Raw genomic sequence first — 23,073 nt, forward strand, 5'->3', positions numbered from 1 at the left:
CAGGCGTTATAGACGTGAAAGCTGTCGATTCCAATCCGAGTCGAAGTTGAAGTAGAAATACTGATAAATGTGTACCTCAATCTAGTTTCCAAATTCGTTGCAACCAAGTCAATTCCAATTGATATGTTTCCAGACGGCCACCTCAGATGGATGGTTGTGCTAATGCAAAACATATTGTACATTGTTGATTGGAAACTTTAATGCTTGACTTTAAAATATCAGTGTTCTAGAGACAACAACTTGTGATTGTATGTGCAATGAATGGTAGAACAATGGGTTTACTAGTTTGAAACGAAATCTGGAAGTTTCTTTGCTTTTAAGGACTGTCACACAAAAAAATGTAAGTGGGTGGATTTTTCCACTGGTTATAATTTACTAGTCGTTGATTAAAGCATAAGAAGGTGAATTTTTGAGTTGGTGAGGTGGAAAATTCAAAAAAAAACTAGTATTTTTATGTATTTTAAATGTCACCTCTTCTGGCTCCAAGTCTTCAAACTATGTTGAATTTAATTTTGACACATTTTTATTTATATTTAGATTTTCTACATAGTAGGACTTCACTTTTCAGTAAACATGCTTTTCCATAATCAGTTATCTTTAGTCAAATTATTCTTTCTACTTTAACATCATTCCATAGTTTGTACCAAAAAGATTATCATGATATTGTTCTTATATTGTGTAGAAACCTGCATCTGTAACAAAAAGTCACACTAATTCTAATTTAAGGTTGTGGTTCCTTATGTCTAAATTTTTTAGAGTTTTGGGGCACTCCCAAAATACATATAAGATTATCATAGATATTTTTAGAGAATGTCTAAAATATATAGCATTGACCTTTTGCTAAAAATTAATTACTACTCTTTTATTTTAAATAAGCCAAATAAAAAGTATTGCAAAGTAATTACTAATTTATGCTAAAGTCACAAAACAATATACTTTGTTATTTGATATTTGGATGGAAGTAGGAAAAAAATTATTCTACAATAATTTATAATTTGTTCCAGTGTTAATTTTTTTTTTTTAAATAAATTTTATCTTGAAAAGTATTTTGAATCAAATCTAACTTGTCTATGAGACTACAGAATACTAAATATGTATTTGAAACATTAATTAGAGATCATTATATTTTATATACGTTTTTCTATATTCCATATTTTATGCAGAAATTTAAACTAAATTTAATCATCCAATATAAATTTGATGATAATTAATCAACCTTTTATAAAAGTTGTGTGAATTAGCATTTGTATTGGATAAAATTACCTGTAAGATGATTTGCTAATGATAAAAGCTTTTAGCATCTAATGAATTGCACAAGCATTAGATTTTATTTTAAAATTTATTAGATTCAATGCTCCTTTTTATTAGCAATTATATGAAAAATTCTAAAAATATTCTTGTTTAAGTATCAGTTTCTCTCACAATTTCAAGAAAATTTCTTGTTAATTTTTTAACATTTCTAGTGGTCTTAAGAGATGTATTCCAGATTTTAAGAAAAATAAATGATAGGTGCCAAGATAAAATAATTTACTATAAGAGTTCTTATAATAGCTCAATTTAGTGGAACACCAATATTTTAATTTCTTTTGCATTCTTCAGATAAAAAATTGCATAGTGTAAAACACAATATATCTAACAAAGAGACTTAGATTGCCTTAAATTGCCTTGAATTGCTTAAATATATTAATACTTGTGGCCTTATCTTTGAATAGAAATGTAAGAAAATCATATAACAATTGGTTTCTACCAATTGAAAGTGTTGATAATTTGAAGAACATTGTCAATATATAGTTTTGGATCTTAAAAAATAAAAAATAAAAAATAAGAAAAAAGAAAAAAGAAAAGAAAAGTTAAAGCTATTAGCATACTATTTGATGGTTAATTAAGTTTTAATTCTAGATAGAGATAATCTATCAATTTAGCTTTATATTTTTGCTAGTTTAAAGTTAAAATTGAGAATTTCTCTTACAAGAATAAATAATTAAAGATCAATAGAAAATTATGTCTAGTTATAATCAAATAATTGTTATTGTATTGATACCTTTTATTTAATAATGTTTCATTTTCTTTCTAATTTTTTATTTTGTTGTTTCATAAAAAATAATCATGTTTTTTAAAAAATTTAATACATTTCTTTAGATATTACAACTACATGTTTTTTGAAATTGATTTTTTTTAACCATTTTCGGATAACACATATTGTAAAAAAATAAAATTTGTTCTTGGATAATGTTTTTTTAGTTTTCTTTCTATGTTAGATGAAGTTTATTTCAATTTATTTTTTTATATGTGTATTCTTCTTAGTTTATATATATTATTCTTGATTTCTCTATTTAAATTTTAAAAACTTGCGTGAATTTATTGTATAAAAAATAAAAATAAAAATATTGATTCAGATTTTTAGAATGGAAAGTTTATATTTGTTATTTTTGAGATCACTGCTCTTTTTTGATTGTCTTTTAAATATATTTCGAAAAAAATTTAATTATTCTAAACCTGCAATCAAAATATATGTTTGAAATTAAATAAAATTAAAAAATACTCAAATTTTAATAATTTTTTTCTTTTCTCTTCTTTCTTTTTGTAAAAGAGTTATAATGCAGAAATGGTTATCAAAATTGCTGACGCAGTTCTACGTTGCAACGTGTTAGCAACTGTTGGTTCCCAGTTCCCAGTTCCCAATTGGTGCCCTTCCTGGACTCGGTCGGACATTTCCCACCGTCGATCGATGCCCTTCCATCGACGGCCATAAGGCAGAAAGCACATCAGACACCAGAGTTCGAAACCGAGCAGCAGCACGACACCTGAATGCTGGCACTCTTTCACTCTCTCACTCTCTCACTCCCTCGATAGGGGGGGGGGGGAACTTCAATAGCACCGAAATGAATGTCTTTGCGTTTCCGGAATAATCCAGGTTGACGGTTTTGCTTGTTTGTTTGCTTGCTTGCTTGGATTCCAATCGCAGCTTCATTCTCGAATTCATTACCCCTTTCTTTCTTTCTTCCTTTCTTATCCTTCTTCTTTCCTCCCATCTTTTTGTTGGAAGCAGTTTGCGCTGCTTCACACTGCGTTGTCACTATGAAATTGTAAGGTTCCTCACCATGACTTCCTGCTTGCTCTTCAAGTCCGGATGTTTTCCAATGAATTCATGGGTGGGCTCATAGTTTCCAATGCAGGATTTCGATTTGATTGTATTGTACATGAGCTGTGTAAGATTTTCGTTACTTTTTAGGGGCCGTTGGATCGTGTCTAGTGCGAGAAGAGCAATGCCGGGCACCTGGATTTAGAGATTGAGGAGGAATTGAGGATGGGGAGAGAAAGAGAGCGAGAGAGAGAGAGAGAGAGAGAGAGAGAGAGAGACTCTGCTTCTGAGTTAGTGTGAAAACTAATTCTCAACTTGGGTGGAATGATTGGTGATTGGGTCGTAGGAAAAATGGAAATGCGGGTCTTTTGACAAATTTCGAGCTGATGGATTTGTTCAAGTCTCGTGGGGCGGACAGAGGCAACCTCGGCGTTGCCAACACCCTATCTCCTGCCGAAATGAAGGTCTTCGGGTTCATATTGTAACTTTGTTTTGTTGTTCTTTTTATTTTTGTTTGTGTGTGTGTGAATGCATAAACTCTTGACTGCTCCATTGACCTGCCTCAAGGGTTTAGGGTTTTATTTGTCTAGGGTTTTGCCAAACCTCGCAAGGGCTGACGCAAACACCCCCTTTTGGAATTCATTTCCTTGCTGCAAAGAATAGAACATATGGAAACTGATGTTATTGTCGGCGTAGATGCTTATTGATAATTAACAGGACTTTGATCGTTAATGCAGGTTTACGATTATCTGGAAAAGACGCCTGCTGGCTCACAGACAAGAGAGAATATAGTGGCGTTCTTCAAGGCAACGGAGCAGTACAAGCTTACTAAAGCTGAGTATTTGCAAGTTAGCAATTTGCGTCCAGCTTCTGCTGTTGAAGTCCATCTTGTATGCTGCTCTTTTTCTCTTGCTCCTGAATATGTAGATTCAGTCGCATAATCTAGGTGGGTTTTGTTTAGCACCTGCAGTAGGACCCCTCGATTTCTGCTTACAAGGCATGTAAGCAGGTTGTAAGCATTTATTTTGAATTAAGAAACTTCAAGGATTTGGCTCAATTCAATGTGTCTAGTCTTGTTTGCACCTTGTAGTAGTCTCATGTTTATTCAAGAAGTGCTATTTCTTACTCACCGTAACTTGCTGGTATTACTTCTGCTGGTTCATGTTACAGATTGTGGAGGACTGCGATGAGCGGTTGTCAAGTGATGCTGTGGATCAGTTCTTAGGGGCGATAGAGGAAATTTTACCACCAATCCCAGAACTTGAGGAACCCGCAGCAGAGGGCGACGCTGGTGAGGAGGATGCTGAAGCTGACGGTGATGAGATGGAAGCTTAGCAGGCTCAGTAATTTCTCAAATTGTACCTGCCCTTTTCGATAGCGCATCAAGAAGCAGCGTTTCTGGTTAATGACCTCAAAGAACCGCCTCTTGGGGGAATGGAGATGGATGTACTCGTTAAGTAGCACAGAAATAATCTTCGGTCCGTAGCATGACAACTCTGCTAAGATGCAGGGCCGGACAGTGAAGTCTGTATGACCTTGATGCGTATGGTCAATCCGTTTCCGGATCAATGAGAAACGGCAATATTTCATGTTTCTGAAGACGAGAAGCAGAAGTACTGCTGCACAGAAGCTGGGGCGATGTTCTATTTGCACGTGTGGTCCTTTTCTGCTCGCATCGATTCTCTTGTATCCGACAGTTCAAGCGCGTAGATTGGAGACCCTTAAGATGAGGTGAGGACTTTGGGTTGCTCATGCACTGGTAGTTTTTAGGTATAGTAATTTGTGTCTACTTTTTCAGGTCTAAGGCCGAGGTTGCAGAGGCTCTCTGCTTTGGTTTCAAGTATTGTTGTGCAACTTGTTTTCTACTCAATTAGAACCATTAGTATCACAATCACAACAACCAGCAGAATATCTCAAGAGACATTTTAGCGACAACATATCTTGGACCCGGTTGATGTGCACCTCATTCCCAAACACGTATCAAGAAATAGTGAAACTTTGAAAATTCTGTTGGACAATCACTTGATTTGAAGAACCAGTTGATTTCTTGAGTATTCTATTTTCACACATTAGTTGGACCACGTATCTCTCCAGGTTCTTCACGTCGGCGGCACCGTAGGTGGCGGGGGATACTCTCACCTGTTTTTAGTCTCAAGCAGCGTGTAGGAAGTGCCGAATGTCATTAGATCCTTCCTTTTCCTGTGACCTTTGAGAGCCGTGAGGTGTCTTGCAAGAAGATTCAAGTACACTTGTTCAGCCACACAAGCATTTCAGCAATATCTTACAAAGTTGCAGTCTGCGGAGAGTCAAACTGCGTGACATGCCGCCCTGCGCTTCACCTTTTCATCCCCTTTTCCATGTTCGCGATATTCTTGATTTAAGAGCATCTTGATGAAGTGTAGAAGTTCTTTACTAAAGAGTATATTTTACGAAAAGAAGCTGATTGAGGACGTTAAGATTTAACTCGCGTTATTCACATTGTTTGGAAGTGGGGACAGTTTACCTGCGTGAGGAGCTAGCTTATCTGGGTCTCTGTACAACGATTTCTCCTCATCACATACTACGGATATCATGTTCCTTTCTAGCATCGGCAGGGTGTGAAGTTTTGTGTCTCTAGCCAGCGGATCTGAAACATTCCGGCATAAATAATATCAAGGTACAACCAAGATCGTACTGCTCTGTGAGGCTGAGTTCTGTGGAAGTGCTGTTAAGTGTTCGTAGCTGAAATCTCACGATATTTGGACACTTTCTCGGAACTGCAATACATCAAGTATAGAATTCGCTATTGTTCGCCTTATTCCCCAACTGGAGAATGAAGTTCGGGCATCAAAATTATTTGCATCTTATAGCCTTGGCTGCCTCTGAAGTACACCTCACCCCTTTAGTGACAATTGTACAATTGATTTCCTTCTCAGATGATTCATTCCAAGCGGTAGATACTTCGACCAAGTCTCTCAAACATATATATATATATATAGTTGTCCTCATCCTTTCATTCCGTTTGTTCGTTCGCAAGGACTGTAAATAATCAGTGATCTGCTTTCTAGTTGATCTTCAACTTTCTTCCTTTTCCTGATTTCCTGACCTCTCAGCAGCGTTTCAGAAGATGATTCGCCCTGACACCCAATTAAACATGCCTCGGTACAACATTTTGGGGTTGCTGAGCAAACTTTTTGAGGTTTCCTATCAAGTGAAGCAGATGCTATTTTCTTTTTTCTCTTTTTTATGTTTATAATTATTAATTGCCTTCGTACAAGGATATACATAAAGCATGGAAACCGAGAGTGAAAGGGTCTGGATTGTGTAATGGAGTTTTTGATGTGAGGTCTATAGATAATAGAAGATGATCATCCACATGTTTAGATATCCTGCAGGGTGATTGCAAATCCTCATTCCTAAAAGAATCCTCTGCCCTTTCTATACACGCTGAGAGGTTTTATCATAGTGTTTTCTTGTGAGCCCTCATTGTAATACCAACTTCTAAGTAATTTGAAGGGACATTGATTTGGATGGGAAATGATCAAAGATAGGAAAAGATTGGGTTCTTAACACAAGGTGGGTTGTGGTACTGTGTTGGCATGAATGCATGGCGTAAAAACTACTTCCCCTTTTCGCTACTGCTGATTAAACTTCACATGAAAACTAAGTTGTAAGCAAGTTCTTGATCCCCTAAGCTTTAAGGAATTATCACTAAACATACAATGTAATAAGAAATTATATCGTCTCATCTACTTCTATACTTTGAATTCCATTGTTATGTCATTTTTTGTTTTCAGCATAAGTTGGAATTTAAAAAATTATTATTATCAAACTAGGATTTTTAAATTTACAGTTCAATAGTATGTACATATAAATTGCTAATTTGAAGTTCTTGCACTTGAAAACTCTTAAGGAAGAAATCAATTTGTGTGTTTATTTGCTTAAATGCAAATAAAAAGAATAATCATTCAATTTTTAATTCATATAATTGCATTAAATATAAAAAAAAAATCTTGATGTAACTATGCAAAGATTTATGTACTCAATAGATCTCATAATGGAATTACATATATTTGATACAATATTATATAATCTACAATTGAAAGTCTCAATTTAATTGTAAAAATAGCTTTTCTCTGTGATAGTTGCAATATCTTAACAGTGAAATAGAAACAGTTGCAATATGGAATAACATTCTGGTAATCAAACAATATAATAATAGTATAATAAATGGCCTTCAGTTATAAAATAATTTTCAATTCTATTTTTAAAACTAATACTCAAGTTAATTAGAAAAAACAACAAGATTTTATTTGCAATTAGTTATATGTTGTAACTGTCTTGCAAAAAAACTTGATTATATATTGCAATTTATGGCCAGACACTAAAATAAAACAAAAGTCTTAAGACAAGTCATTTGAAAGAGTTTATGTATTATTAAGTATTTTTTCTAGAATAAAAGGAGGTTAAATTGAACAGAAGAAGAAGGAAAAAATAAAATAAAATAAAATAACACTTAGAAATCCGAACGGGAAGATAAAAAAAACTTACATGTATTTGTAATTATGATATAAAAATCTATTGTGTAACTTAAACATTAAAATGTATCCTTGGTCTTTAACAAACTAGCCTTTATGTTTAAAGAATGGATACAGTGTAATAAGAAGAAGTTCAAATTAGCAGAGTCTCAAGATTAAATATAATTAATAAAGTTAAACCAATTCTCAGTAATGATTTCAATCATTTTAAGGAACAATAACATAAAGAGGTTTTTTATATTAAAATAAATAAATAAACGTAAATTTTAATTAACCAAAATTTTCAAGTTTATTTGCTTTAAAGTATGAGACATTTTTTTATAGTCTTTAAATTATTAATAGCATATGGTCTTCTGTGATCCTTGTCATACTGTGATAATATAATTTTAGTTATTATAAGATAATTCATATAATTTCTTTTACTTAAAATTTCCAATGTGCAATAACTCCATTTCAACAAAAATTAAAAGTTATGCTTGTTCCCCGTTCCTTAACTTCAAGAAAGGACTACATTAATCCGTATTTAATATGTGGTAATCTTAAAAACTAGTATGATCCACTCACAAACCATTACAATCGGCAATACAAACTCACAGCAATACTATTAAAACATTAGACTACAATTGAATATTGATATTATTAGTACTTCAGCAACAAATCTAAAGTTAATCTACATGTACTTAATTAATATTTTTTGTTTTAAAATTTGCAGTGCTTACTCCAGATCCGTAATGCGATTAAATATACAGTGTAATTGAAAAGCTTTTCATAATATAAAATGTTGGCATTGGAATTTTCCAACAATTAGTCGCCATATCAATAGGTTGGCAGTGTTTGTAAGATTTGTGTCACCAACATTGCAATGATACACTCAGTTGAATAACTACAGCAGCAGCATTCATTGTAAGGTTTCGTTTGGACTGGACTGGTCACCTTATCACAGAACAGACACCATCTCGGAGTTTACAAGAATATGAAGTGAATGACAACCATTGCTATATGCAGCAGAAACAATTTTTCACTCATCAAATTTCAGAGTCAAAACTATCTTTTTATGTCAACCACTAAGGCTACAATAAATAACTCGAATACCAGATAGCTGGTCAAACTGAAGTCCTACCAAACATACTTTTATGTAAATGATGCCAGGTAGGAGCAGTCCGTTGGACCACCTTCAAATAAAATGCTCTCGCTAGATGCCGGATGTCTATGATAGAAACATGCCCTCAGAACCGTCGTGATAAAGACCTGGAGACACAAAAAGGAGAAATCTATTTCAATACCTTTCGAGCGCCTCTTTTATTTCTCTTTTATGTTTTACAGCAGAAATTTAAATTCCCAGCATTCTGTTTGATCACCATTTCACAAGATGCCCTCCAAATTCACCCCAACTGCGGTTCCTTCTGATTCGGTCCAGGTCCTAACAGTGTAAATCAGCTCCCTTTTGCCAATCTGTGACACAAGCAGTGCTTGATACTGTGGGATGGTTCCAGACACAAAAATTTGGTTTGGCAGGTCTAAAATATGTCTTTTAATGTTGATGTGCACTGTATATCACACAGACCAAAATGACATTCCACATCAATCTTAACTTAAGAGGGTGCTTTCAAAATTTTATTGGAATTGTGAATATTTAAATGAAGCTAGTCTACATTGGAGTAGAGAGAAGCAAATGAAAGGCACCAAAGGTCAAGCAAGTCGGTACTTGAATTTAAGCTTGTGTACGCGCGAGTAGCATGTTGCCATTGCGCATCCCAAGCTAGCCAAGCCAATGCTCACAGCAGCCCAATAAGGCACCACCACTGATTTCTCACTCGTCACCACTTTTGAATAACGATATTGCAGTTCAGCACCCTTGAGTCCGTAAAATTCCAACAAAAAATAGTACACAGCCTCCTCATCCCACTCAGAATCACCGTTGGGGATGTCTCGGCATGGAGGACACTCGTTTTCAGGTGGCCACAACTTCCTGGGAGAGTGCCCTTTCACTCTGGATTCCTCTCGTGCAACAAGCTCAGTGACCTGTGGTGTGGCAAGCAAATCCTCTTTAGAACTCAAACATTGTTCACAAAAAATGACCACTTGAGAAAACAAAATAAAATAAAAACTGATTAGATGATCAAAAACGATAGCAACTTCGCAGTGATAAGTGAACCAGCAGTGAACAGAAGAGAAACATATTGCGATTATCAGGCACAGAGTACACCTTGTTATGAGTTCTCCATAGCCATAGGACGACGTCTTTCTTTGTGGATGTTGACTCATGAGTTATTCTGGTAACAGCCATAGCACGGAGTGAATTGCACGCGAAGTCCATAGGGTCAATACCTTAAATGTTATCTCTTGAATAAATGAAAGCTTGTTGCGTGTTCTCATCACGTATCAAGTACTAAAAATAAATCGATTCCCGTCCCAATCAAACAGCGAAAGGATCTTTCTACGGCCAATACCCTGATCACGCTCACTCGCACATGAAACCTTCATACGTTGTTCCCATAAAAACCAGATCAGATGTGGAGACTGGCATTTATCTACTTGATAGTCACAAAACACACCTTGACGTCATATTTCGAAATTGATTACGACAGTGATCGCATTTATAGAAGTCGTCAACAAATGCTTCTATTGCTGTGAGAGCAAAGCTACCTTCAAAGTCCTCCACTCGCACCGTCAAGGAATGAAATAACATCCATAATCCACAGCTGCGAAAAAACAAGCACAACATGAGACAAAAAAGCGCCCTGAAATATGTGTATATTAAACCACAATCCAAACAACGAACAACTACACTTCCAGCAGAAATGTTTTCACCTGTAACCACGACCTACGCCATCGCAGCTATCCTGAAACACATAACACTTTCATGAGAATTGCAGTCTGGAAGTATGGTCTAAATAGCCTGCATGATTAACAAACGTCATTTCTAGGTCACTGGATCATGATACGCAGCAGAGAGAGGAAATGGAGTGTTTACATTTTAACTGGGTGGAAACAGATTAAATTAGAAATCTGATTATATACATCTAACTGAACATGGAAAAGAATATTGTTTAGACAAACCCAGAAGCCACGAGGTAAGCCTGGACCGCACAACTGTTGCTTCTTCAACACACTCCTAGGGGGTTGGCGAAGGGGCCAAAACTCAACCAAGTTCTGCAGAATCTTCGCGCTTCCTTTCCGGCACCTGATTATGCATCATATGACCATATTTTTCCAAGATTAAATAGAGTTATGAAAAAAACAAAAAAAAAAAAAAAAAAAAAAAATCTACCTACCTACCTACACGGAAGTTAATTTCAGGACTAAAACCTGGTGCTAAAAGCATTGCATCCAACTAGAACATACAAGCTGCACTGTTACTAATACAATGGAGAATCTGCTTCCTACTGATACTGAAATTTAATAGCAAAAACAAACATCAAAAGATCAGTACCTCTCTGATGGATGATGTCTTTCCAAAAGATGCATAAATTGGATAAAAGAGCCGCGACTGGATGACCGCATCATCTGCATGGGCAATGAAAAGAGACTTCAAGATCATCAAGAAATACCTGATTCATGCTTTGGTCACCCAAGTGCCAATAAGAATAACTAGAGCTAACAATAATATCAGTACGTTTCAAAACAAAAAAATTGGACGTAGAACAGAATGAAAATGTATAAGAAACATAAGCCATTCTCATATGCGGTTCGAGGACTTACCTTCTCATCCATCATATATGAAAAAGCTTGCGCGGTTGCTTCTTCCACATCATGAAGTGTTGCAGGATTCTTCAAATATGAAGAAGGCACATCCAAATTCACGTCAGGTAGAAAACAAAATTTTAAAATTTTGAATTTTGAAAGACATCACTCCATGCGCTCGTTTGTTGAAGTAACTATTACACTTTCGATGCCTCGACATATTTCCTATCCTTGCTCGAGGAAAAACGCATCACTGAATAGTGTAAAAAACACTTAAAACTATTCATGATTGTGAAGATGAGATGCTAAACCTTCCAAATGCCATAAACGCCTGGAGATTGCTTCATTTCTAGAATGGGTTTGTGGATTTCGGGTTCCGGCTTTGCGTCCGTCAGAGAGTACTTTCTATTTTCAAATAATGCCATAGTTAAAGGATGTAATTGAGGAGAGATGAGCGAAAACATCAACTAGGAAACGCAAAACAAAAGCGGTTCACAAGCGTGATCCCAAGTGTTTATTCTCAGACTAAGTCTGTTGTGCACAAGGTAGACCTCCACAAACTACGCAAGCAAAGTGCACAGATGCTAGTCAATCGACGATGTCAACACAAGTTCCACAACTTCACTTCATACCAAGATGACCGCAGCAGAGATCATGTTATCTTGTGGATGACATTGGGCAGTAATCTACCAGTTTTGGAAGAAGTAAAATCGCTTCAGCATTTCTTGACCTTTTGAAGGGCGTTAATGAGAAACAAGGTCTAATGAAAGCAGAAACTCACTTATTAAGCCGCTTGTTTATCCACTGAAGCAAATCTTCAGCAGTGCTCACAGCACTGCCACTAACTGACTGCAGTCCCGAATCTTCTTTAGAGAACGCACTCCCAGATGCCACAACTTCTGAAGGACCCCAGTACAAAGTTGGGTACGATTGAATATCAAATCGCGCGCAGAGCATCTTATTAGACTGCTCCAGTTTAAGCCAGTGGATTACGAAAGACCAACACAAATTAGCTATTGCTGAAGTGGCAGGACAAGCATGGGCGACTTGTAACGATGTAAAAGAAACAACAACGAACCAAAACAAAAGCATCTAAAATTATTAGCATAGCAAGGCAATTTTATACAGCAACCAGGAGATCTATAAACAGCACAGACATCTAGCAGACATATGAGGAGTATATAGCAACAGAAGTGACCATGAATTTAAATAGATTTGTTCAGACAATGATTGAAGCGGGGGACAACAAAATATTACCTCTAGTGCGCAATCAACTTTTGTAACAAACACCTCATTCGCATGAACTGGGTCTGGCTCGTTAAACATACACGCCACACGATCGTAATGAGGCTGCAGTACCGGTATTACAAATTAAACTTAGAAAGTGCTGGTTTACATGTGTTGGTACAAGTGTAGAAGATGCTCTTTGTCATATTTAACCATCCTCTTAATAAACAATCACACCGCTTGCCAGTCTTGATTATACGAGTTACTCAGAACTATAATAATTGGACCTCTCCTTCAAAGCCCGCAAAAAACTATGCTAACGTTCAGTCACACCAAAATCGAAAAAAATTAATTAGCAAACTCACCTTGAATTCCTTACTCGGCGGACTCCTGCACACACTCTTCCAGTTCAGAATTTTTAAACAATATCATAAAAGACTACAGAAGGTATTGTGATAGCGATCCTGTAGATTCAAACCCAATCCTACAACATTCCGGACCTTTTTACCCTGGAATTACATTCTTCGACAACACTAGAGAGCAATCCTAAAGCTTCACTAGATGATGGTATCATACATCACATATATGTATACTAGTCATAGTATCATGCATACAATAAAAGATGAATACCAATTCTTGACATTGTCAGAGCATCAAGACTTACCTTTCATGCCTCAAAACAAACAAATAAAAGTACAGGAGTTTAAGTGGTATTAGAATATGCAACGTGGTTTCAGGAAACCAGAGTGCCAGATCAGAATGTAAACTTACCAAGACGCAAAAAATTCCACGAGGACATATGGATTCTTGATTTGACCTAAAGCCGGCTTGAATATCTTTTCGTAAATCTCAACAGCACATTCATCTTGCATACTCTGTGTGCTTACAATGGCTCCCACAAAAAGCAGGATACCTACCCACCACCTCAGGCTCTCGCCTGCCATCTTTCCTCCCCTTTCCTTCCACGGCCGCGATTTATCAGCCTTCTATGGCCCCTCTTTCAATGCTAAAGCCTCTGTTGTTCCAAGACATACAGTTATTGAACATGAAACGTGGGCAGGTAAAGTCCACATGGAATCTTTGAGCAATGTGACGACCCTACACTTCAACCACAATTTAACAAATCGCACAAAATCTCGTAAACAGTAGTTCTGTATGCTCATTAGTCTGCATGACGAACTCAGAAAATCTAAAAGCAAGATTAACAAAAAAAACCCTGACAAAACCCTTGATCTCGAATACACTATCGCGCGGCAGTAAGTGAACTAATCTACTTCCAGCTTCACTCTGCGTCTACATCCAGCTTCTAGGTTACCAAGGAAGCTTCAGATTCCGATGAATCCCTGGATTTTCAAAACCAGCAGCTGCATGAACCTGTGAAATAATTTGCTACTCCAGACGAACATCCAGTTATGGTCCAGATCCACACCTCGAGATCCGTCAAATTCCAGCCATGACCTCCAAATACCACTCCAAAATGTGGATCAAAATCAGCACCGTCCTAGAAGCTAAAGATGGAGCCAGCCTGAACCAGTGAAACATCAGGTTCAGCTGCAAAATCGCGAAAAGCAATAAATTCCCAACACCACCTACTCTAAAAACACAACCACGACTCTATGCTTAGGCAATCCAACTTATAACCTCTCTATAGAGATCTGCGCGCACACACACATACACACAAAACAACTCCCCTCTAGAATCTCAATGCCAAATGGATGCCCATTGTCAATATCACAAGAAATGTACCATGCACAATAATCCTACCAAACGCATGATTTAAGGAATTCGCATTAGGTACCACTCCATGTGCCCCGAATACGACACACCACTAGACTAACGACATGGAAACGTAGCCCACTATCCAAATAACAATAATCCAACGACTAACAGTGACAATCAAAGGTCTCAAACTGCCACAGAGAGCAAAACTCCTCTCCCTGTGGAACTGACAGCAAGATCTCAACCCCAGTGTGTGTTGCACCTCGCCTTGGAAAGAGGTGATTGTGACGATGGGCGAGAAGAAGAAGAAGAGAGAAAGGATGTCAGAAAAAATGAGGGTGTAAGCAGCAAGGATGAAACATGGTGCTCCGTGTGAGCAGTGACTGATATTTTTTTTGAAAGTTTTCTTTCATTTTTCCCTCTCGGAGTGGATTTTGGCCATCCGGGGCGCCATTTCACAAAATCAGCAGCGGAGTAGGCGATGGGGAGCTGGTCGCTCGCCTTCAATTCCGGATACTTTTTGAAGCTGTGGTTTTGATTTGGAATTGGTGCAGCAGGTTCTCTGTGTGCGACTAGCTCAATAATTGAACCGAAAAGAAGGTGGTGACTGATCCTTGAAAGATGAACCAAGCCAGCATTTTTACACAAGATTATCGATTCTAGAATCTGTTCTTCGTCAAATCTCAAGCATCCATCTCGAGTTGGCGTTTAAATATTGGTTAAGAAGCCTGTGGTGCACACTTCGAAACTGTGCATATTCCACCGACAGTCGGTCAACGGGATGTGTGTAGTCAGGGATTGTTGCCATAACTAAGAACGTGATTAGTGTGATGTTCATTATGTCTTCGAAATTCTCAATGAATTGCAATATATTCTTTTCATTTATTATAATAATAATAATTATTATTATTATTGATTGATTTTTCTTATTCATTTCCAGTTATAGTGTATGTAAAGATAATAAGTTTTTCACGCCTTGTCTATTGAAATTTTAGTGAGGCTTTGGACACATTTAAGGATGCAAAACAAAAAATATATACTATTTTAAACATATATATATGTATATATACATATATGTCATATGTATATTTGTATTTTTATTCATTTTTTATTTGTATTTAGAAATGATTTATTATATATTTATTATGTAATAAGTTCTATTCTCATGTCCAATAATATGTTTCTGTAGTATGGAACTTGTTATCTGTAAAGACTTATTTCCACACTGCTAAATAAAAACATCATAAAATCCCATATTTGTTCATATATTCTATTATGGATTAGATTGTTGAATACTCAAAATCAACGAATTAAACTAAACACATGAATATTGTAAATTAAATCTCTTAAGATACTCAAAATGAAATATTTATTTATTTAATTTCATTTAAATTCCACTAACTTTATTTTCTCTTCTTTGCTCTATAAACACATGCATGTGTACGTTTATTTTTTGATTTATTACCATGCTTCTCTAGATCCCAATAATAAATCCGAAAACACTCATATTAAAAAATATATATATAAATATATAAAAAAATTACCCATCATGTCATTCCAAGCTTTTCCCAACCATGACTATGATCATGTTTTATATATAGTCATAAGTTACACACAAATCAAACCCATTGGTCCCCAAAAGTAACCGCACATTATAACAATAATAATGGTTGGAGACACAAAAGGAAAAAGTCTTTGAAAACGATTGCACCTACAAAACTATCCTTACATTGAGCAAAATCCAATTTGCTTTGCATTAGCATTTATCTCAATGCATTTGGTAAAACCAATTAGGAAGCATAGCTTAACCACTAAGTAGGGGAACCAAGTACTTTTTTTAAAAACAAAAAGGCCATGAATGCCATAAGACCCATAATGAAGCCAAATGATTTTGCACAGTTTTTGTACCTGGAGTGCATGCCAATCCAACCATAAGTTGGTCACACAAGGGCCATGATTCCGCATAACCCTAAATTTATGGTGCAAGAGTCAACACAATATATGTACAAATCTTTGACAAGGAGCAATCACCCACAAAGACTGACATGCTAAATAAGTCTTTTGAAATGAAGCCAAACTTGTAGAACAGTTTAAAACTAAATCTCAACCCACAAAAAAAGAAAGAAACATCACAATTATAATTACTTACAGATTCAATAATGCAACAAAAGATCAAACCCTAATCTTCAATTGAAGTAAAACAACAACAATTTGAACTTGAATATGACTTTGATGGCAGTAGGGATTTTTCCTCTTCTTCTTCTTCTTCTTCTTCTGCTACTGCTTATCTTTTTTATTTCTGATCTCAAAGGTTGTCACTGTAACTATAATTCATGGTTCACTGTGCTCTGTAGCTATGAAATATATTGTATATACGTTTATATCTATGTACCCATCTAGAGCCTTACTTCATCCCCTAAATAGATCCCCTCCATTTGGCAGGTGTAGTACCCTCCCAGATCCATGCTGCCAGTCAGAAACCCTAATTCTACACCCCCTGTTCCGTGCAGAATTTGCCTGTAGGGAAGGGGGGGGGGTGTTCATGGATTATGAATCAAAAGAGTTCCCTTGTATTCAATTTTTATTTTAATTTAATTTTAAAAAAAAAAAATAATAAAATCCTTTCTAGGGGTTTAATTCAAAGTTGAGTATGGAGGCTGCAGGTATCCTGTTATGGGTTTATTTCTCCCACCCATTATTCTAACCCATGTGGTACAATTTTTTAGCTTGTTGTGAGGGACTTTGTGCTTTTCATGGGAAATTGAATGGGACAATAAACCCTTTTAGTTTTGGTTCATGCTTAGAGGAGCCTATACTCATGCTAATGGTAATATTAATAATTAGTATTATTGTTATAATACTTGGATTAGAAGACCAAGTGCTACTTTTGGCCAATATTAAAGAAAACACTCGCATTGAAATCAACAACAATAGAGGAGGTATTTGAATATGATGAGTTAGAAAAGTGTTGTGCTGCAAAATTAGTACTATTTTCATTAAAATATATGGAGAGAAAGAAAAGGTACCATGTGTTGGTAAAAAAAAAATTAAAATAAAATGATGTGGAGTAAATACCTTCGTCCTCATTATTTATGTATTTAGTTATTTAATTATTTAATCCAAGGTGTAAAGTTATGCCCCACCCCTTACAATATTGTACAGAGATGATAATGTTGCAAAGGGTACACAATCACAATTTTTTTTTTTTTTTTTTTTTTTTTTTTTATGGTTTAAAAAAACCAATAAAATTGTATATGCTAATAGTCACATTTAGTGTGGAATATTTCTTATCCTTAAGAAAGATAATTTGTACAATGATTTGTTACAGGCTATTAAGTAACAAGAATATGAACATTGAAACCTAATCTCTTGTATTTATTTGTGAAGATGTTCTCAACAAATGTATTTGTAAATGTCGTCAAATCAAATTCTTGAAGTCATAACTAAAGTGGTGTAATCTTTTAGACTTTCTTATGCAGATGAAAATAATACTTTCATATGTGCATGCGCACATACAAACTCTTGCATACTTCAAGTGGGATTTGAGAAAATAATGAATTATAACATGATTAGTGAGCCTCAAACAACAAAGTTATTTATTTCAATTTTTCTGTGGCTTTTCTTTTCTTATTCCAATATTAAGCTCATAGCATTAGTGCAAGATTGATAATCATGCATTAAGGGCAATGTTAGTGAAAAAATAAAAATAAAATAAAATAAATTATGATGACTTCATAGATTTTTTTTTTTTTTTTTTTTTTTTCAAATGAATATATAAGCTGTGAAATAATAATTAGTTAGTAAGCTTTTAATTTTAAAACTGTTGGCAGTTTATTTTAACAATTAAAAATGTCTCAATGATTTTTTTCCAGAGCTCCAAAAATTGCAAAACAATTACAATCAATTTGATAGTTCAGTTTTTTATTGTAATATTTTAATTTTGATTTTATTTAATTTTATTGCTTTTTGCATGGATGAGTATTAAAAGGGGTGAATTTATGAAGGAGCATTGTTTTTAATTCAAAATAAGCCACAATCTTTTAGGTATTAAGTTATAAAGTGTGGAATGTTTAAAACTTTCTCATACCCTCAAATTATGAATCAAGTATGAGTGAACTTTCACTTTCATGTTGTAATTTGTAAGAGTTCTGAGTAATTTCCGCACATTACTGAAATAGAAAATAAATTTCATTCATTCCACCATGGTGTATGATTTTAAAGTGTAGACTGATTCTATAAAATAAAGTTGAGCATTCTTCATTCATTCAGTACATGGTTTTAATTTGTCTAATTTGGTATGGTATGTTTTAATTCTAATTAGATTCTTAGAAAGTTTTAATTACTTTGTGATTAGGAAGTGATCTACATACTGTGGTAGCAACACATTTTATTTTTTGCTTTCCTATTTGTGTGTAAAAAATTACTACCAGTTATGAGTTTATTATATATATATATATATATATATATATATCATTATTATTATTTCTAATGTCCTTGATTATGAAAACATCCCAATCAATTCTTGCCACCAATAACGAAAATTTAAAAACTTGCTAAGTTAACAGAAAAAAGCATTAAACCAACAATGAACAATTGATGCATACGTTGACTCAAAGCTATGCTTACAAGTAGATGATTAACGGAAAATTTAACCTGGAACAAAGCACATGCAGTGAATTTCACCACTAAATAAAAAAAGGAAAAGAATAAAGAAAAAAAGAAAAACATTAGATGTAGAAGTCTATGTGATGAAGAAAATTATAATTGTAATCAACCCACATCAGTTAGAATAACTAATACATAAGTGATATTTTGATAATAAGCTAATTAATAAATATATTTTCTGACTTTTGAATCAGAAAACAAAGTTGGTGAGAGATTTTTTTTTTCTTTTTCGCATCAAATGATTGTAAGGTCCCATTAAACAAAGTTGTAACAATCAACATCCTACTCAAAATGTGCCAACAATAAAGTACTTTCCCAGCGTGCTTGAGCACAAACCCTAATTTTCATCATAACCACAAAAGATGATCAACCTCAATTTTCAACACACATGTCCAAAACCATTCATCCAGGTTCCAACATGTCCCTTGAAGCTTAAACACTAAAACCCTAGACCCTAAAACCTAAAAAGAGTTCAAAAAACTAACGTGAAGTTGGTGGCGAAAACCCACAAACTATTATAAGGCGGGGTTGTCACCACAACACGGGAACACGTTCCCATTCCAAAAGGCAGTGTATACTTTTTCACTTCGACTTTTGCCGTTTTCGCGGCTTCTTTGAACTCGAAAAGGGACTGCCGGTGTGAACGCGGATTGCCGCGGTGCCCGGTCCCAAGCCACTAAACCCAAAACCCTTCGTCTATAAAAGCTCTTGTGGCTGCAGTGGATGCTCCGTGAAATCCCGTTTCCTGCAGTTTTCGAGTCATCGTTGCCTCAAGTTCCACCGAATTTGCGACCAGTTTAACAGTATTTGCATCGAGTAGCAGTAGCAGTAGCGGCGTTGGGAGATGAGCACATGAACTGTGTCGGTGAAGTGTTCAGAAAACAATCTAGAAATCTTTGTGGGTTTGTAGTGGTGCGTTTCCTTGCGCCTCGCCGGTGCTTGGATTGCGTTCAACGTGTGAGGTTGCTGCTTATGGTGCCTGAGAACCTGCGAAGATCACACATTTTGCGTTGCGGTGGAGGCGTCGCTGGGTTTATTTGTTTTTTGGTTTGTGGAAGGGAGTGCGATTGTTCTTTGATGGTGCAGGTGTGTCGTGAAATGTTCTCATGGTAACAGGTCTTGTGCAAGGTTGGTCGCTCATTGACCAGCGTGAGACTGTTCGTCTGACATTTTGGGAGCTGTGGTAAGTGGTCAATATACCATGAGCCACGGGACAAGTGTTCGTAGCGTAGAGTGATTGTTCGAATCTTACTTTCTTTACAACATACAGATTGATCAACAGTTAAGAAAGAAATATGGATCAGCAGTTACTCGTGATTGGGACCCAGTGATGATTACCTCAGATAAGGCTAGCATGCATGCAGGTTGACGCGTCGCCATGCCTCAATGGACAGGTTACAGAATGGATCTCCGCGTTTGGACAAGCTGTTGAAGCAAAAGCTTGTATGTGGCTTGGTTTTCTTCGGATCACAGAAAGGCCACACCCTCTGAGTCCACGTGAAATAGTATCAAATGTTTTTATCTGAAGCTGAACGATGTGGCAGAGTTTCAGCAAATGTTGTGAAGAGGAATCGTATGTAAAATCGAAGCGCCATGCGGGGAATGCTCTTCGTTGGAAGCTGTCCAGTGATTGGTTTTTTTTGCCGGTTGAGGGCATGAGAAAACACTTAGTTTGAAAAATTAATAATCAAAACCGACAGCGATAAAGTGGAATTTATCTTCTGAAAGATACAAGGGTGAGCTTGACAAGGCTAAGACGGCACTGAAACATACACCAGAGACTGATTAGTTGCAGCCTGCATCGATTCTACGTAGTATACGGTATTCTGAGAGGGGATAAACGACTCCCACAAACCGACGAGTCTTTTGAAAGAAATAATATGGCGCTGAATGGGGGGAACGGCGAGGCAGGGCTCGCACAGAAAGAGGGACATTATACCACAACTCCGGTGGAAACTGCTGCAGAAAAACTAAGCGATCCTGAAGGAGGTAATTCATTCAAAGCAGCCGATGCAGTGTCCAAAGAAACAGCTCACCGGGTCGGAGAAGGTAATAACGCTGCTCTCCATTGTGGTATTCATACGAATCAATCGCAACCGTCTTGTGTTCATTGAGGAACACATGCAGGGATCCTCAGAATTCATTCAAATTCGATTTCAGAGCTAGGGTGACTAGGTTGCACACCCGAAGAGCTCAAGATCATTAACGTGGCTCAGTTGCGATGAATTCATCATGGCATATGCGTGGTACACAGTGGCATTCCACATCGTGACAGCTTTAAATTCGGGTTTTATTCTTGGGTACCCCGCTCTGATCATGGCGTACCTGGGCTGGACTGCCGGTGTCCTCTGCCTGCTCGGAGGGGGTATCATCTCTTTTTACAAAAATTGTCTTCTCGGAGAGCTGCATGAGACCGGCGGCAAGCGCCAAGTTCGCTACCGGGACCTTGCAGGCCACATCTACGGTACTCTCATCGCTTGTATCACAATCCGGATGATTTTGAAGTTTCAATTGCATTCAGTCCCTTGCAGCTCAGACAAATCGATAGGAAAGTCCAACTTTCCCCTTGCGCATGTGCAGGCCCGCATATGTACCGCGCAACCTAGTTTGTGCAGTACTTGTATCTCTTCATAGGAAATATTGGAACCATCGTTTTTTTTTTGGGGGGGGGGAGTCTCTAAAGGCTATAGCTGCAGCCTTCACAGTTGGAAGACATGTGACGTTGCCTGGATGGGTGGGCGTCGCCGGAGCAGTGATATGCGTCTTCGCATTTTTGGTTCCCACCCTTCACGCATTCCGGTTCTTCTCCACTTGCTCTTTGCTCCTCAGCTGTGTCTACATATTCACCAGCGTCGGCATCGCTCTCACTGACGGTATAATTTCATGCTCCAATACCTCCCTCCATCCGGGTGCTTGTAATTTTTCTCCAAGGATCTAGCAACATCGTTGCGCCTTCTTCTGTCTGCAAATTGGGAATGTAAGTTGTATGGTTTGTGTTCCAGGTGTGAAGGCGAAGTTTTCTCGAGACTACTCTCTGAAAGGTAGTAACACTGAAAAGGCGTTCAATGCATTAGGAGCCATGGCAACAATAGCATTTGCATTCAACACGGGCATTCTTCCAGAAATGCAGGCAACAGTGAAAGAGCCATCAGTTAGGAACATGAAGAAGGCACTTGACCTTCAATTCACAGTGGGGACACTCCCAATCCTGATGCTCACCTTTGTTGGATACTGGGCATACGGCAACGACGTCGTCCCATACATGTTGAATTCTGTCTCTGGGCCCAAATCTGCAGTTACAGTCGCTAACGCCGCTGCCTTCTTGCAAACGGTCGTTTCTCTCCATGTAAGTGACCAGTGATCTTGTAATTGAGCGAATTGCACATGTTGCTCATGTTAGGACTGTTATTCTGAACCAATTGAATTCGTATTACAGATTTATTGCTCGCACATTTACGAGTTCATGGATACCTCCTTCAGTAAGAAAGGACGCCATGAATGGTCTTTCTATAGCATAACCGTGCGGTTGATCAAGCGCACGACGTATATCTCTCTCAGCACTTTCCTGGGAGCGTTGCTTCTCTTCTTCGGAGACTTCATTGTTCTCACCGGAGCAGTGGCTGTGTTTCCTCCAGAGTCTGGATTGGTTCACCACATGTATACAAAGGTACACACACTGATCACTCAAGGCATCTCGCATGCGCAGCCACACTTCGCTCATTTCGCTGCGACTGAATTGAACCAATTTTTGCAGGTGAAGGGTAACAAGTTCGGTTAGCAGCGACTGATTTGGCACTGGGGTATGGTGATCATCTCGGCAGCCTTGACTGTTGGAACCGTCGCTGTGGGTTTCCGATTCATTGTTGTTGACTCTATCAACTACCCTGCATTCGCCGACTTGTAATGGGTCTAATTAAGCAAACGAGGCGAATCCAAGCATCAACAGTTGGAGAGACTACAGGCGGTCAACAATTCCAAGGCCACGCAACACGTGGGTTGTAACTATGTATGTACACAGTAGAATCTTTTAGCCTTCTAAGAGCTTGCAGATTAGACGAGAAGTTCTGTCCAAGATGTGATCTTATAATAATATCAAACAACCAAAAAGATATCAAAACGTGTTTATCTTGTGAATATACATGACTTTTGATCGTCAATTGTGAAATCGGAAGAACAAGC

The 23,073-nt window shown here is 36.9% G+C and overlaps 2 protein-coding genes, 1 long non-coding RNA gene and 1 pseudogene across 14 annotated transcripts; 3 read left to right on the plus strand and 1 right to left on the minus strand.

The window, feature by feature from the left end:
- The first annotated feature begins 2,839 nt into the window (after positions 1-2,839).
- On the plus strand, positions 2,840-5,100 carry LOC112273926 (uncharacterized). Of its 3 annotated transcripts, none has more exons than XM_024502985.3 (4): positions 2,840-3,086; positions 3,429-3,546; positions 3,820-3,972; positions 4,253-5,100. In XM_024502985.3, exons 1-4 carry the CDS (start codon positions 3,079-3,081, stop codon positions 4,415-4,417), a joined length of 444 nt encoding a protein of 147 aa, XP_024358753.1. In that variant the 5' UTR covers positions 2,840-3,078; the 3' UTR covers positions 4,418-5,100. The 3 variants fall into 3 exon arrangements, with proteins under 3 accessions (XP_024358753.1, XP_090101677.1, XP_090101678.1); XM_090245551.1 differs by having other exon boundaries at positions 2,850-2,914; XM_090245552.1 differs by having other exon boundaries at positions 2,923-3,086; positions 3,820-3,915.
- A 3,473-nt stretch (positions 5,101-8,573) lies between these two features.
- Positions 8,574-14,642, minus strand: LOC112274470 (sulfhydryl oxidase 2). 9 transcript variants are annotated; one of them, XR_012216381.2, is made up of 16 exons: positions 14,275-14,527; positions 13,940-14,035; positions 13,282-13,525; positions 12,876-12,900; positions 12,541-12,633; positions 12,065-12,249; positions 11,595-11,688; positions 11,302-11,370; positions 11,033-11,106; positions 10,660-10,783; positions 10,411-10,442; positions 10,155-10,301; positions 9,806-9,872; positions 9,305-9,621; positions 8,958-9,051; positions 8,574-8,847 (listed from the first exon to the last, which is right to left on the minus strand). XR_012216381.2 is itself a non-coding variant. In XM_090245685.1 (15 exons), exons 3-15 carry the CDS (start codon positions 13,452-13,454, stop codon positions 9,033-9,035), a joined length of 1,419 nt encoding a protein of 472 aa, XP_090101811.1. In that variant the 5' UTR covers positions 13,455-13,525; positions 13,940-14,035; positions 14,257-14,642; the 3' UTR covers positions 8,574-9,032. The 9 variants fall into 9 exon arrangements, 8 of the variants coding, with proteins under 8 accessions (XP_090101811.1, XP_073386076.1, XP_024359785.1 ...); XM_090245685.1 differs by having other exon boundaries at positions 8,574-9,051; positions 14,257-14,642; XM_073529975.2 differs by lacking the exon at positions 8,958-9,051 and having other exon boundaries at positions 14,497-14,635.
- A 5,260-nt stretch (positions 14,643-19,902) lies between these two features.
- Positions 19,903-20,524, plus strand: LOC149986751 (uncharacterized). Its single transcript, XR_016499612.1, has 2 exons — positions 19,903-20,077; positions 20,289-20,524. It is a non-coding gene; the product is annotated as an uncharacterized LOC149986751 (long non-coding RNA).
- Positions 20,525-20,997: 473 nt separating this feature from the next.
- LOC112273880 (proline transporter 3-like) lies at positions 20,998-23,003 on the plus strand (annotated as a pseudogene). Its single transcript, XR_016499613.1, has 4 exons — positions 20,998-21,767; positions 21,897-22,240; positions 22,331-22,561; positions 22,649-23,003. The product of XR_016499613.1 is annotated as a proline transporter 3-like (transcript).
- The last annotated feature ends 70 nt before the right edge of the window (positions 23,004-23,073 follow it).

This window comes from Physcomitrium patens, chromosome 21, assembly GCF_059467195.1.
Source record: "Physcomitrium patens ecotype Gransden chromosome 21, ASM5946719v1, whole genome shotgun sequence".
NCBI lineage: Eukaryota > Viridiplantae > Streptophyta > Bryopsida > Funariales > Funariaceae > Physcomitrium > Physcomitrium patens.